General features: G+C 30.9%; 1 protein-coding gene across 5 annotated transcripts; it reads left to right on the plus strand.

The window, feature by feature from the left end:
- Positions 1 to 832: 832 nt before the first annotated feature.
- On the plus strand, positions 833 to 11063 carry LOC132716140 (adenosine 3'-phospho 5'-phosphosulfate transporter 1-like). Of its 5 annotated transcripts, none has more exons than XM_060699336.1 (3): positions 833 to 1001; positions 8354 to 8586; positions 9151 to 11063. In XM_060699336.1, the coding sequence occupies exons 2-3, from the start codon at positions 8439 to 8441 to the stop codon at positions 10248 to 10250; spliced, it is 1248 nt and encodes a 415-aa protein (XP_060555319.1). In that variant the 5' UTR covers positions 833 to 1001; positions 8354 to 8438; the 3' UTR covers positions 10251 to 11063. The 5 variants fall into 5 exon arrangements, with proteins under 5 accessions (XP_060555319.1, XP_060555318.1, XP_060555315.1 ...); XM_060699335.1 differs by lacking the exon at positions 833 to 1001 and adding an exon at positions 1002 to 1131; XM_060699332.1 differs by lacking the exon at positions 833 to 1001 and adding an exon at positions 6842 to 6880.
- The last annotated feature ends 3112 nt before the right edge of the window (positions 11064 to 14175 follow it).

Genomic DNA, 14175 nt, shown 5'->3' on the forward strand with positions numbered 1-14175 from the left:
TAATGTGAATACTAAAATATTAATAGTTCTATTCTAAAGGTTAATTGTGTCGTCTGCATTGTCCAGTTATTGCTATTCCAAATTACATACCCCAAGCTACATTATTCCCGACAACAATTAATCCAACTCACAAACCTAATGAAAAGGCCATTCAATTTCTCAAATCCAAGAAAAACAAAGTTTATAATGACGAAAAAAAGTTTATAATGACAAAAAAACAAAACAAAAAACAAATGAGCCACCCAAAAACTCTTCAATATGAAATACTGAAGCCAACCAAGGTCAGAAAAGATTCAGAGAAAAGAGACTTTTACTTCTTGGAATATAAACTCGAAATTTGTCTCTTCAACATTCACTGAAGGGAGAAATACCAAAGACACTTGGGTGTGGAGCTTAAAACGCCTTTAAAATCCAAATAAAATATATTACTATATCTATAATAATATTATAGACGTTGAAATATGATTTTTTTTCAAAACGGCTTATGATTTATATGATAAGTACATGTGCTGGGATTGACAAATATACATTTTATTTGGATTTTAAAGGCGTTTTAAGCTCCACACCCCAAGTGTCTGTGAGAAAAACTAAGAACACGCAGATTTATTATGTTATTGTACAGCAAATGTGTAATAATTTAGAGATTCTCGTGCAGAAACCCGGTTGAGTATCGATCTGTTTTAAAGATACTTCTTGTTTGTTTCGCAGATTTAAATAAAGATGTAAATTATGTTATTTGATTTCACAGTTGAAAAAAAAGAAAAAAAGAAATCTTTTAAAATGATAAATAAGTAAAAACATATATATTACAAGTATGCATACGTTTCATTGAGTGACGTTTCACAACGCCTAGGGGGGAATGCTATTACTATAAACTGTACAGTACGGTATGCAACAGAAAATAGTCAAACTTGTAAACCGGAAGTAATAATCCGACACGAGTCACGTCACGACAGATACACTAAAACAAGACATCATCAACTGTCAAACGGAATATACAGGTAATTATCATCTTGTTGTATATTGTAATCGCTCAAGCGGTATAATTAATTGCTCTAATTGATGTATTGTCTTAGTATAATGGTGCAAATACGGAAGATACACGTGGAAAATGAAGACAAGTCACCAAAAGTTAGTCTAGATTTACTCTTGTTTTTTTGCAAAGTTTGCATGTGGATTTTATGTTGTTAGAATTGCAATATTATTTTGTGCACATTCCTTGTGTATTTTAGGTTAGATTCATAAAATAGGTTTAGATATTTTTGAAGTTGCTTAGATTTAATTTGTATTTAACATATGGTGAAAACAAATTGGAAAACTGACAAATTAAAAAAACAACTTAGTCCTTCATAATTTGAAAGACATCGCATTTTCGTTTTGACCCATGTAAAAAATAGCTTCAAATCCGCGGTTACGTCTAAATATTTGGACTAAAAAACAACTAAGAGTAGATACTTTTTAACAGATATTGTATTGCATGTAGCAATATAGATGTTTGACTTACATATGTTTTCTTTAATTTATGTCTTTCCTTAGTTTGTAATAATGGATTGACACTGTGGACGGGTAAAGGGTCAACTCGGCAAGGGTCAACTTGACCCTCTATTAAAAACCTATTAGGATATAGATTCATACATGCCACATTTCATGGCACCCAGATAGGGGGATTTGGCTTTTAAAAGCAGGGGATTTGAACCAAAAGTAGGGGGATTTTAAAGCAAATGCAAACCAGTCATAATCTTAAAACTATGCAAAACAATAATTCCATTTTCCCCATTTTATTATGAAAATGAGCATTTCTGCAATTTTATTTGATATTTTCAAGTTTAAAACAAAAAATAAGTAAATAAGAACTGAATCATGTATGCCAAATGTGTAACATCCAAAATCACATACATTTCAGCCCTCGACACTAACTTTTTTAGGAGGTGGTTAGCTGGATCACTAGATTTGAAATTTAGGTGGTCTAGCTGAAAGCCAGGTGGTCAATTATTTTAATTTTATTGTTAAAATTAATTTTTTTACTCTTTATTTATTAAAAGAACTGCAGACAGAGATGTATAATGAACACCTGAACAAATCAGATAGTTATAGTTAATTATTTTCATCTAATTGGAAATTAAGAAACCAAGTCAGTAACTATTCTATTGTAAAGTTATTTGTTTTTTGCTGTTTTTTTTATCTCATTAGAAAGATACATGAGCCGCGTCATGACAAAACCAACATAATGGGTTTGCCACCAGCATGGATCCAGACCAGCCTGCGCATCGGCACAGTCTGATCAGGATCCATGCTGTTCGCTATCAGTTTCTCTATTTGTTATAGACTTTGTAAGCGAACAGCATGAGCATTTCTACAATTTTATTTGATATTTTCAAGTTTAAAACAAAAAATAAGTAAATAAGAACTGAATCATGTATGCCAAAAGTGTAACATCCAAAATCACATACATTTCAGCCCTCGACACTAACTTTTTTAGGAGGTGGTAAGCTGGATCACTAGATTTGAAATTTACGTGGTCCAGCTGAAAGCCAGGTGGTCAATTATTTTAATTATATTGTTAAAGTTAATTTTTTTACTCTTTATTTATTAAAAGAACTGCAGATTAGAAAAAATGCTTAAAATTGGTGACAGAGATGTATAATTAACACCTGAACAAATCAGATAGTTATAGTTAAATATTTTCATCTAATTGGAAATTAAGAAACCAAGTCAGTAACTATTCTATTGTAAAGTTATTTGTTTTTTGCTGTTTTTTTTATCTCATTAGAAAGATATAATTGAGCCGCGTCATGACAAAACCAACATAATGGGTTTGCGACCAGCATGGATCCAGACCAGCCTGCCCATCCGCAAAGTCTGATCAGGATCCATGCTGTTTGCTATCAGTTTCTCTATTTGTTATAGACTTTGTAAGCGAACAGCATGAATCCTGATCAGACTGCGGGGATGCTGGTCGCAAACCCATTATGTTGGTTTTGTCGTGACGCGGCTCATATATTATTGTAAAACTTTTCGCTCAACTCAAGTTAGGGAATAGTTATAAACCATTTGTGTCTGTCTTATGTACTTACTGTTATTCAAATATTTATTAAGTGGTACGTCTTATAACAATAATCTTTAATAGATTAACTTTTTTAATAAAACAGTTTTTATCTGAAAATATTAATAAGTTTATCCAGGATCAAACGAATATCATAATTGAAGAAAATGCAGTACTTGCATCATTTTAATGAATGTCTACCTAAATTGTTTACTCTTTTAACTTGCATCAACAAAATTTTAGTGAGTTAAAAGGAAAGTTATTGATGACTTAAAAATTTCTTTAACTGATATGAGATTAATGAACCATATACTTTACATCGGACAAATGATTTTACCATAAATCGCCAGTCTCCCAAATACAGAAACTGTAGCACTGTACAGAAAATTCAAGTGGTCTGACGGACCAGTGGCTTTTAAAATTAGGTGGTCCTTGCCAAAATCAGGTGGTCTCAGACCAACAGACCACCGCTATTGTCGTGGCCTGCATTTTCATGCATGACATCAATTGGTGATTCTTTCAGCATTGTATGTCATTATACATTTGTATGTCAGGAATTAAGTGATTTCTTCAATTACTTAATATATAATTCAAATTCTTGATACAAAGAAAAGTCTGCCATGAATTCTTTATGGAAATATCGGTAATTAATAGAGTTTTATTTCTGGTTTTCAGTTTCATTTAAAAAAAGTTTAACTTATACATTTGTATTATGAATAATGATAGACTGTTTTGTGATTATATTTTAATCATTTAAAGATTTATTGTTTTCTTTCTTTTAAAATTTAAAGCTGTAACTGATTTTCCCCCCCCTTTCAATCCCTCGTCAGCAAAAAACCAAGTTGCGACAAAACTGACATGTTTAAGAATTCAGATATGACCTTCACGGTCAAATTATTGAATTATTCTTCACTTAAATGGTTTTTCTCTGCTGTGTTTTCCTCAGGAAATAAGAAAAAGTTCAGCGTGGGCCCTGCTCTGTGGTGGCTTTATGACGTTAAGAGAAATACAGGTTAAATAGAGGTGAAATAAGTAAATACATTAAGTATTTGTACAAATAAACAGGTTATAAATATAAATGCATTTATTCTAAAGGGTTATAAATTTAAATTGTCTGTTCATCACAGTGCCTTTAATAGTATTCTGGTTGACATCATTATGTTTATACAGAGACATAGATAACATCTCTTGTATATACAGTGTAACTTCCGAATTCCGGAACTTCTGAAATCCGGAAACTTCTAAAAACCGAACAATTTTTCGGTCCCGATTTTTTCCCTTCTATTTTCTATTAATATAATACTTCTGAATTCCGGAACTTCTAAATTCTGAATTCCGGACGATATTTTCGTAAAATTAGAGTCAAATCAATGCAATTTTACCTCTAAAAACCGGACATATCCAAAGGTGTGAAATACATTGTAAATAGAGAATGTTTACCCTGCAGGAAGATTTAATCTCCCTATCGATTGTTTACTAATTAGCGGTGATTGTGTAATTTGACACGCGTTAAAATCACAAACTGTGACATGGGATGTTAGAAGTGATGCGGTTAATCAAAGTAATTTACGGCGGTCAGTTAATTTGAAGTGTTTATTAGCGGGTTAAATGACAATTAATTGAACAATGTATGCATACGTCTTTAGGGATTTTATTGCATTTGATGTAATAATTAATTAACTACCACTGGACGATATGTAAGTTTATGCAATTAACAACATTTCTACAAATTGATAGAAATTCAAAAGCATTTGCAGGTAAGATAAAATGTATTATTTTCATTCACATTTTTATCTTGATTAAAAGACTATTATATATGATATTACAGTAATGGCCACATCTTCCTTGACATTTAGTGATGTTAAGTGGCTTAGTCTTGTCCACATTATCATAAACCTCTGAATTCCGGAAACCTCTGAAATCCGAACTTTTTGACAAGTCCCATGGGTGTTCGGTTTTCGGAAGTTACACTGTATATATTTTTTCTCTTTTTGAATTAAGCATAGTCAAGGGAATTTACCCATTATAATTTGTTAATGTTGATTTTAATCAAATAGTTTATAACTAAGAGTACTGTTTATGTTTTTAGTGTGTTGAAATGTTACGTTTAAGAACATGTTCTTCTCTCATTGTTGTATTTTGCAACCTAAGAATATAATATTCCAGTTAAAGATGTATAGTCATGAATTGAGATATAAGTAAGAAGAATGTCAGATTTTATGACCATTTTAAAATGGGTCTGGGGGAGTTTTTTTTAGTGTGGTCTATTATTTCAGCATGCATGATGGGATTTCCAAAATAAATTGGTATATTTGATCAGAGTTGAAGTAGACAAGATGTGTTCTATGCAGGATCCACATCCCTAGCCAGTGATTTTCCCCGATATTTTACAGCCAAATAAAGGCTGTTTCCTTAGAGCCCATGTTGTGGGGGCATCTGTGTACTGTTGACACAATTCACATCTAGTCTTTATTATCAATTCAAATCCCAGCCAACCTCTGCACAACAAGAGGATTAATCAAGATACAAAATATTATATATTTGTCAATAAATTTGCTATGTTTTCATTACTAAATAGAATCAATTTGTTTGAAAAGATGGACGAAACTAGCATGGGAGAGATGTGACTAAGTTACGATGAATGTAAGTGTAACTTGGCTGCCTGTAATGTAAGGTTGTAATCATTTAGCCTATAAAACACTCCCTAAGCATGATGGGATTACGTTGACTTGTAAAAACAGAGTGTTTTAATGAGAACATAATACCAGAAGGAGAGCCGTGCCATTATATTTGTGTAACAGCTGTTCTAGTGTTACTTTGTTTTGCCATCGAACTATATGATCACAAGTGTTTGATAACAATATTCTAATATTATGGTGACATTTGAAGAGATTTGCATGGGATTGAATTGAAAATAATGAAAAATAACCCTATGAACAAATATTAAATGAAATATTTTTTGTACAATAAGTCAAAGAATGAAAGCTCTAAGTTTTAGTCATTTAAATACTATTACCGTAACATGGTGAAGTACTTGCTGCAGGGTCCAAGTTACATATAACTTTCTGAATGATAATACTGATTATAACAAGCCTGTGCTGCCACTATAGAGCCAGGCCAGCCTGCACATCTATATCTGTTAACACCAGTTCCACACTAAATATGTTATAATATATACGAACTTGTACATCTTTCAATGTGGACATTTTTTTTAATTATCAATTTAAGGGAAAATTTAATAGTACTGACTGAACAGTGTAGACGATGATCAGATGGCCAGCAGTATAAAGGTTTAAACTGTGATGTTCTACACCTGTCATGATCACAGACTATGATTTGTAACCATCAGAAAAAATATACAAAATATATAAATACATTCACACTTGAAGTGACACTGTTTTGTAGTCATTCACTGGAACGTTGCTGTTTAAATGTTATGTTTAAAGAGTAGTTAAAGCCTATGTTAGATCTCTTATTATGCTCATGTAAATATTTGTGAAAATTATATAAAAAAATCTATAAGCTGGTAGTCTTTATGATATGAAGTTTTTGTAAAACAGAACGAAAGATTAAACATTGAATTTTAAACTTGCAGTGCACAGTCAGACAATAGTCTAAACTGCTGGCTGTACAATTTTTATATTTTGATAATTAAATTAAAATCATAAGTGGTATAAAAAAAATTACCATCAGTTCTTAAATTTGTAATGAAATTAAAGTGCATGATATTAAGATATTGTGATACTAAATATCTAGTGAAACTTGTGAAATTTACAATACTTTTTTCTACTTTAAAGATATGTTTTTACATCAGCATGACACATGGATTCTTTTCATGTACGGTAATATATATTTAAACCCATTGTGTGGTGTGTACTAAATTTCATTCACTGGGTTAATATATTAAACCAAGTTACTTTTTCAATCTTAAGTGTTTTTGTTCTAACTTTCCCCACATATCAAATATCCTATATTAGCGTGCACCTGTTGTTACAATACCCCAATAATATTACAGTGCTATATTAATAGCAGATTTTTTATAATTACTAGTACATGTATATATTTAACTCTCCCAGAACTTGCAATTATGTTGACCAATGACATGCCATAATACATAATTATATGTCTTTTCCATAATTAAAGCAGGTCAAAAAAGGGTATGGCAGCCTTTTTTAGAAGTTATTGAATGATAATGATTCATAAACTTAGCTTAACTGTGACAAGAAAAAAGTTTAACCCATTTAATAACTGTTTTTATTGCTCTAATGGTTGTGTTATGCTTGGTCTGTTAAGTTTATTCATGTGAAAATGTAAAGTATGAATATTTTAGTGATGAAGGTGAAATAGGGTTTTAAGTTTTTGAAATATTTTAACTCACTGAATTGTCTTTATGATGCTTTCATTATAGAGCCAATTTTGTAAGCATGTACTTAATACAGTGTTTAACCAATCTCTCCTGTTAGCTGCAGTTTCAGTATACTGTAATTAAAATCCCTAAAACTAGCAATAAACAATTCCAAATATACATAAGGACTAGTCCATTTAAAGGTAGGAATATAATGCTAGGTGTGGCAAGAACATTGCACTCAATTACATGTAGTTAGTGCAGGATTCAAATGCATATGTATTCAAATAGCAAAGGATTATTTTCTTCAATCATTATCATGTGTGATGTATTGAAAATATTTGTGAATATTTGACGACATTATGGATTAATCTTTATATAACCTTCATTAGAATACATGGGGAGATGTTCATGTCGTTTTGTATAAGATGTGTTAAAGTGTATGTATCCTATATAATTGATGACCGTGAGTTACTTGGAAGCAGGGACTATAGAGTAATTGAGATGTCATAAGGCCTTGAATATTTTGTATGGGCCAAATTAAGTTAAATATGTAATTCATATGGTAAATTACTTGCCTCTTTGAAATAGTTTCATGTAAAGTTAACAGATTGAGAGAAATCAGTGCATGATTAATCTATGTTTATGTTTTTTTCCTCCTAAGTTAGAGACATCCTTCTTGAAAATGAAAAAGGAGTAAGGAAATAATTATCTTGCTGTAGAAGTAAATCTATATTTTATGTATGTACTGAAGCATTCAAACAGTTATTTTCATTTTATCACACGATATCTGAACTATGTTACAGAAGAAAATATTTAATTGTTCTGCAATACTAGTATTGGACTAAACATATATAATGTGGTTCTACTTTGAATTAGTAGTATGACATGTTATAATGTAACACAGCAGAATATTTCTGGGTTTTTTTTTATCACAGTACTAAAACAGTTGTTTGTAATTGCAGTGCTTTGGTACGTGCGGGGCTCTGTTGCCTTGGAATCTTCATATTGAATCTCATTGTACCATACATTCTTGGCACGGAATCTACAATGGCTGACGCAGAAGACTCGTACATGGATTTCTGGTTTGTCAGACTGTCGGTTAATCTGTTAGGATATGCAACTATATTTGTTCCAGGATATCTTCTCATACGTTACCTGCGTAAGGTTCGGTATGATGAAACTGCAGGTACTTCAAGTTAGTTTTCAACCTTCTACTAATATGTTACTATTACTAATAACCTGAGGTTTGTTTATGGCTTCTAAAATTCTGGATTGGGTATCCTTTTAACATGACCACTTGCCTTCATCATTAATATAGTTTCTGATTTTCTCAATTGTTAACTCACATGACCCAAAGATCCCAAATTTAAATGTGATTACCAGGGTCTTTCAAATATCTGAACTATTTGAAAGACCCTGGTTTTACCTTCAATCTGCCAATGTTTAGAATTTAACTGTTTGTATGGGTATGGCCAAATACTAGAAAATTGTCAAGTGGTCTCTTGGAAAAGTGATATCTATTTAAGAATGTAAAAACAACTTTATGTATATTCAAAGTTAGAAGCAGCTACATTTGAATAATTTTCAGTGATAAAAATAATGCTGACTTACAGAGACTTAAGAAAAATATTTATATAATGGTATATGATAACTCTTGTACAAATAGAACATAGAAAATAATATTGTAAAATGAAGATCATAGAGTGAATTTATATATTGAATGTGCAAATGAAAGGTAATTATCGTAAATTAATTTCAGGCCCAGGCTTTTTCCAGCAGTTGGCTAAACTCTGTGTGTTTGGAAAAGAAAATGAGCATAATTCTGAGGCGAACAGTTCAGGAGGCAAAACAACTGACCCTCTTGACCTTTCCAAGAGTGCAATGGTCTTAATTGTCTGTTTCCTTGGTCTACAAGGGTCATATCTTACATGGGGACTTCTGCAGGAGAGAATCATGACATTCGAGTATGGAGCGTCTGCTGATACAAAGGGAGAATACTTTAAAAATTCTCAGTTTCTTGTGTTTATAAATAGAATTTTAGCATTTACGATAGGTATAGTTGTACTGTTTATGAAGAAGCAGCCCCCTCACACAGCACCATTATATAAATATTCATACAGTTCCTTTTCAAATATCATGAGTAGCTGGTTTCAGTATGAGGCACTTAAATTTGTTAGTTTTCCTACGCAGGTCTTAGCCAAGGCCAGTAAAGTCATTCCTGTGATGCTTATGGGTAAAGTAGTTTCAAAGAAAACATACGAGTACCATGAATATATCACAGCGGGTATGATTTCATTGGGAGTGGGACTGTTTCTACTTACAAGTGGCGATGTTACCAGGGACAGCACAAAAACTACAACAATAGCAGGCGTAATAATGCTGGTAGGATATATGTCATTTGATAGTTTCACATCTAATTGGCAAGGTGAACTCTTCAAAACGTACAAAATGTCCTCCATACAAATGATGGCAGGTGTAAATATGTTCTCCTGTCTGCTGACAAGTGTCGCACTGATAGAACAAGGGGGTTTTGTAGAATGTATTGCTTTTATGTTTAAGTTTCCAACATTTGTTGTTCACGCAGTTATTCTTAGTTTGTGCTCTGCCTGCGGTCAACTTTTCATTTTTTACACAATCGAAAGATTTGGGCCAGTTACCTTTACAATCATTATGACTTTGAGACAGGCATTTGCTATATTATTATCATGTATCATCTATGGCCATCCCCTCACATTCCTAGGTATTATTGGTGTATGCATTGTTTTTTTAGCATTATTTTTGAGAATATATGCCAACCAACGAGCATGTGCTATCAGACTTGCAAGAGAAGCTATGGAAAGAAATTCTTCAAATGTATAGATTGAATTTTATTGTATATGAGCATAGTCATTTCATTGTTGAATCATGCACACGGTAAAGACTCTGCCGTTGAGTAAGTGGCACTATATTCATATTGTGATTTATAGAGTTTATTTTATCTTTTTGTTGCGTGATATATTAATTTGTTATCAATCTTTATCAAGATTGATCTTTGTTAGTCGTCTATAACATACATGTAATTGTAAAGTTAAATAATATGAACTTTTATTTATAGTTTACTAATCACAATTCTGTCTTATCTACATTGTATTAGAAGAGGTTGTTGCTTTATTTATGTTTATATCACTTTATTAGCTAGTGTTTGAAGTTATTTTTTGTCCAATAGGATTAAGGTACTCAAAATTTTAAAATTGTATCTCATTTACTTACTTTGGTAAATCAACTTTTATTTATTGTCAAGTAAATCTAGTAAAATGATTTCAAACACTGAAATTAACATTGGTTAGTAATCATTCATAAGCAAGCATTACAAAATTGATTTGGTCACGCTTTTGGTCAATTCAAATTTGTAAATGTTTTCTTATTAACATTACATATACATAAAAATGTTTAATCTACTACACCATTGACTTATATTTATATTACAAAGCTTAGAATTATGCACCATTGATCTGTTTACTCAGGTTTATTAAGTAACCTCACCCCCTCAGTCTCACACCCCCACCCTCTGTGAACAGTAGATAATAGAAATTGTTGGGTTATAATTTAATGGTGCATGATTTTGATGAATAATTTATATAAGGAAAGTTTGTCATCGGAGAAAGGTTGAAAATTGCTTTACATTTGAAACTTGTTAATTTTGAATTTCAGTAAATGATGGGTTATAAATCTATTACTCTGATCGCAGAATCTCTATTGTTATTTTTGTTTCAAGAGTTGATAACATTTATTTATCTTGCTATTTTTATGTCAATTACAGTTTTGCAAAAAGGAATTTTATATTAAATTCTTGTAACATAATGCATCTTTAGAAGCATTTTTAAAGGAAATATTTTGGAAAGTATAGACTGTACCCATTTGTTGTTCATATGTCATCATGTATCTACCATTATGTCACATTTTCTACATTTACCAAAGGTGTATTTTTCAGGTTGGCTTGGGTTTTATCTAGCATATATTGCAGGGTCACCACATTTATATTGTTTGTTTTCAATTTGTTTTTGAAGTTATTTATCTAAACACTTGTATTTTATAATTTGAATAATTGTGTGTAAATTAGATTTGACTTTAAATTTAAGAATAGAACCTAACGACAATCTAACTTTAAGCTCCCGTTGTATGGCTTATAGGCTATAATCTCTTTTTTATGTATTATCTGTTTGACTCAATGATTTTATTGTTGGTAGATAACAAGTTTATATGACTATATTGAAACACGTTATTGTAATGGAGTTAAATGACAATATTTTTACATGTGATTATGATTTATTTTAATGAAAGTGTTTGAACTATAAGGATATCCAAATTTAAAAGGCTGATTATTGAATAATGTGTTTTGATAAAACATAGCAGCTTTAAAATAACACAAACGGTAGAATATTTTAAGCTGATGATTAAAGATACTTAAAACTATTGAGTTTCTGTAGCTATGGGAGCAGTAATCATCAATTTTGTAGAAAACTTATATATTTCTATGCTTTAATTTAACCATGTAAGACACTCTCTCAGCTCAATAGGGAGTGCATTTGAATTAATTTTTATCAAGAGGTCCCTGGTTACTAGAGTTAGGCGAAATAACTCTGTGACAACTGATCCCTAAATTGAGTGGAACAGTAATTTTTGTCTCTCACTGAACTCTTTCAAAATAATGTGGAATTAGTAATTAGTTACATAGGTAATTACTGCTTAGTTAACCAGGATTGAACAGTGAGATATGACCAATAATGAGCTGAAATTGGCTTAAAAGTTTACAAATTTGCCATCTCTCGATCAATTAAGATTGCACACATAGTCTGTTTCCTTGAATTGAAACACATTCTATAAATTTAAGTGTTGAATGCATGTATAAACTAGTCTGTTTCCTTGAATTAAAACACATTCTGTAAATTTAAGTGTTGAATGCATGTATAAACAGAAATCATTTTATTGTCTGTATTATTTCTCTCAACAGATGTCTGTTATACCATTATAGATTATACATTCAGGTTATGAGATCTGTTGTATCCATCTTTCTTCACGATGCAGATACAGTATATTGTTGATATTATCCGTCATGGGATCGAATTACCTTAGATACTTTTTTAATCCTAACCCTGCTGGTTGGCATAAAGGGAGTCCAGTCTGCATCTTCATTGGTAAGCCCTAAAATGTGTTTTTATACTGAAATCCCTTAAACTTAAAATGGACTGATCCAAAGTCAAAGCTGGTCAAGTCCATTACGCAAAATCAGTAGTATCAGGGTTAAGAAATAGTAAACAATATGCTTTGAAATGATGAGATGAATCCATAGACACCAAATTAAAATACCTCTATAAATTATGATTACTTAATCATGACACAATGTTGTCATCATTGTGACTGTTTGTGTAAAAATAAATGTTATTTTTTTGTTTTTCTTCGTGGTTGATATAAATTGAAATACTCAGTACTTGTTAAAATATATTTTCATTAATTCATGTTTATTGTACACCAAAGATATGTTTCATTAGTTGTAAGTTTGTTATGTCTTGTGTAGTTAGTTACTATGAGTTTAAAATACTTCCAGAGCTAAACAATTCTTATTCTTGCTGCTTTGAAGAGATTTACTAAGAATAAAAATATATTGTTCTATATACAACGAAATTTGTACCAGACTTAATACAAAAACCTTACAACTATCCAAAGATTATGTTTTACTAAGAAATTAAAAGAAAGAATTGATTATTTTATATGAAAAATATTAACATTTTGGAGTTGCGTGAAATAAATCAGTATTACATCATGTATAAACAAATTTTGTTTGTACTATTTTTGTAAACATGTCACAAAGTATGTGTAGTTTTGAAATTAAAACTGCAAGAGTCCCCATTATTTCTGTCTCCTCCATAGTTTACATAACAAAAATCATGTGAATTATTTAAGTAATTAAGTACTCAGTTTTTTTTCCTTGTCAGTTATATTTTAAACTCTTAATTGTTTGTATTATTACATCATCAGCTTTAATATTAAAGAAAAGTTATTCCAAATACAAAGCATGACTGTGAACTTTTTTTCATTCTTTATGTTTTTTTGAAGACATAATGGGTGATCAGTGCAAGTGTTGGTATTGTATAACAGGTAGATTAGCTTTGTCTGAAATGCTCAGATTGTTTGGCTTCTATGCTGCTTGAAGTGCAGTATAATATTACAGTTCAGAATTGGTTAAAAAAATTCATGTTAGACATAAAATTTCATCTTATTGCCAAAATATTATATTTATGTCACAGTTTAATTGCATAATATTGCTTGTTATTGTTAATTGTCTGGAATTCATTTTCATCATTCATTCTACAATAATCTTGGTATTACAAATTTTATATTTTTATTGAGCTGTTATGGTTTATATAAAATGTAACTATAACAAAAGTGTGATAAAATACAAGAGAGATGCTGTATGAAGGAGGTCAATTATTTAATTACGATCTGAGGTCACTTATTTAATTACAATCTAGCCAATGAAATATAAGTAATCAGACAAAAATATACAATGATTACGATTGTTATATTCATTGCAGGGTAGAAAATTGAATAAATTCTGTACAGATATCTGATCAAGTGAATTTATAAGTTGTAGTAGGTGTGTACAGGCACCAACATACCATTTTAATATGTACTTTTGTTTATTACATGTATGTCGTTAGTGATTGAAATATTGTGAAATGACGCAGGTAATTACTATTCTTGTTCATATTGAGGAATGTAAGTCTAGCAAACTTACTTACTGGAC

Source organism: Ruditapes philippinarum, unplaced genomic scaffold (assembly GCF_026571515.1).
Source record: "Ruditapes philippinarum isolate M1 unplaced genomic scaffold, ASM2657151v2 ctg128_1_1_1_1, whole genome shotgun sequence".
In the NCBI taxonomy this organism is placed as follows: Eukaryota; Metazoa; Mollusca; class Bivalvia; order Venerida; family Veneridae; genus Ruditapes; species Ruditapes philippinarum.

What these genes read in the sequence shown, in the direction of transcription:
- LOC132716140 (XM_060699332.1), top strand. Translation starts at nt 6,843, where the DNA reads ATGTTTTTACATCAGCATGACACATGGATTCTTTTCAT. An exon ending in GACACATGGATTCTTTTCAT is followed by an intron (nt 6,881 to 8,353) that starts GTACGGTAATAT and finishes TTGTAATTGCAG; the next exon opens with TGCTTTGGTACGTGCGGGGC. An exon ending in TGAAACTGCAGGTACTTCAA is followed by an intron (nt 8,587 to 9,150) that starts GTTAGTTTTCAA and finishes AATTAATTTCAG; the next exon opens with GCCCAGGCTTTTTCCAGCAG.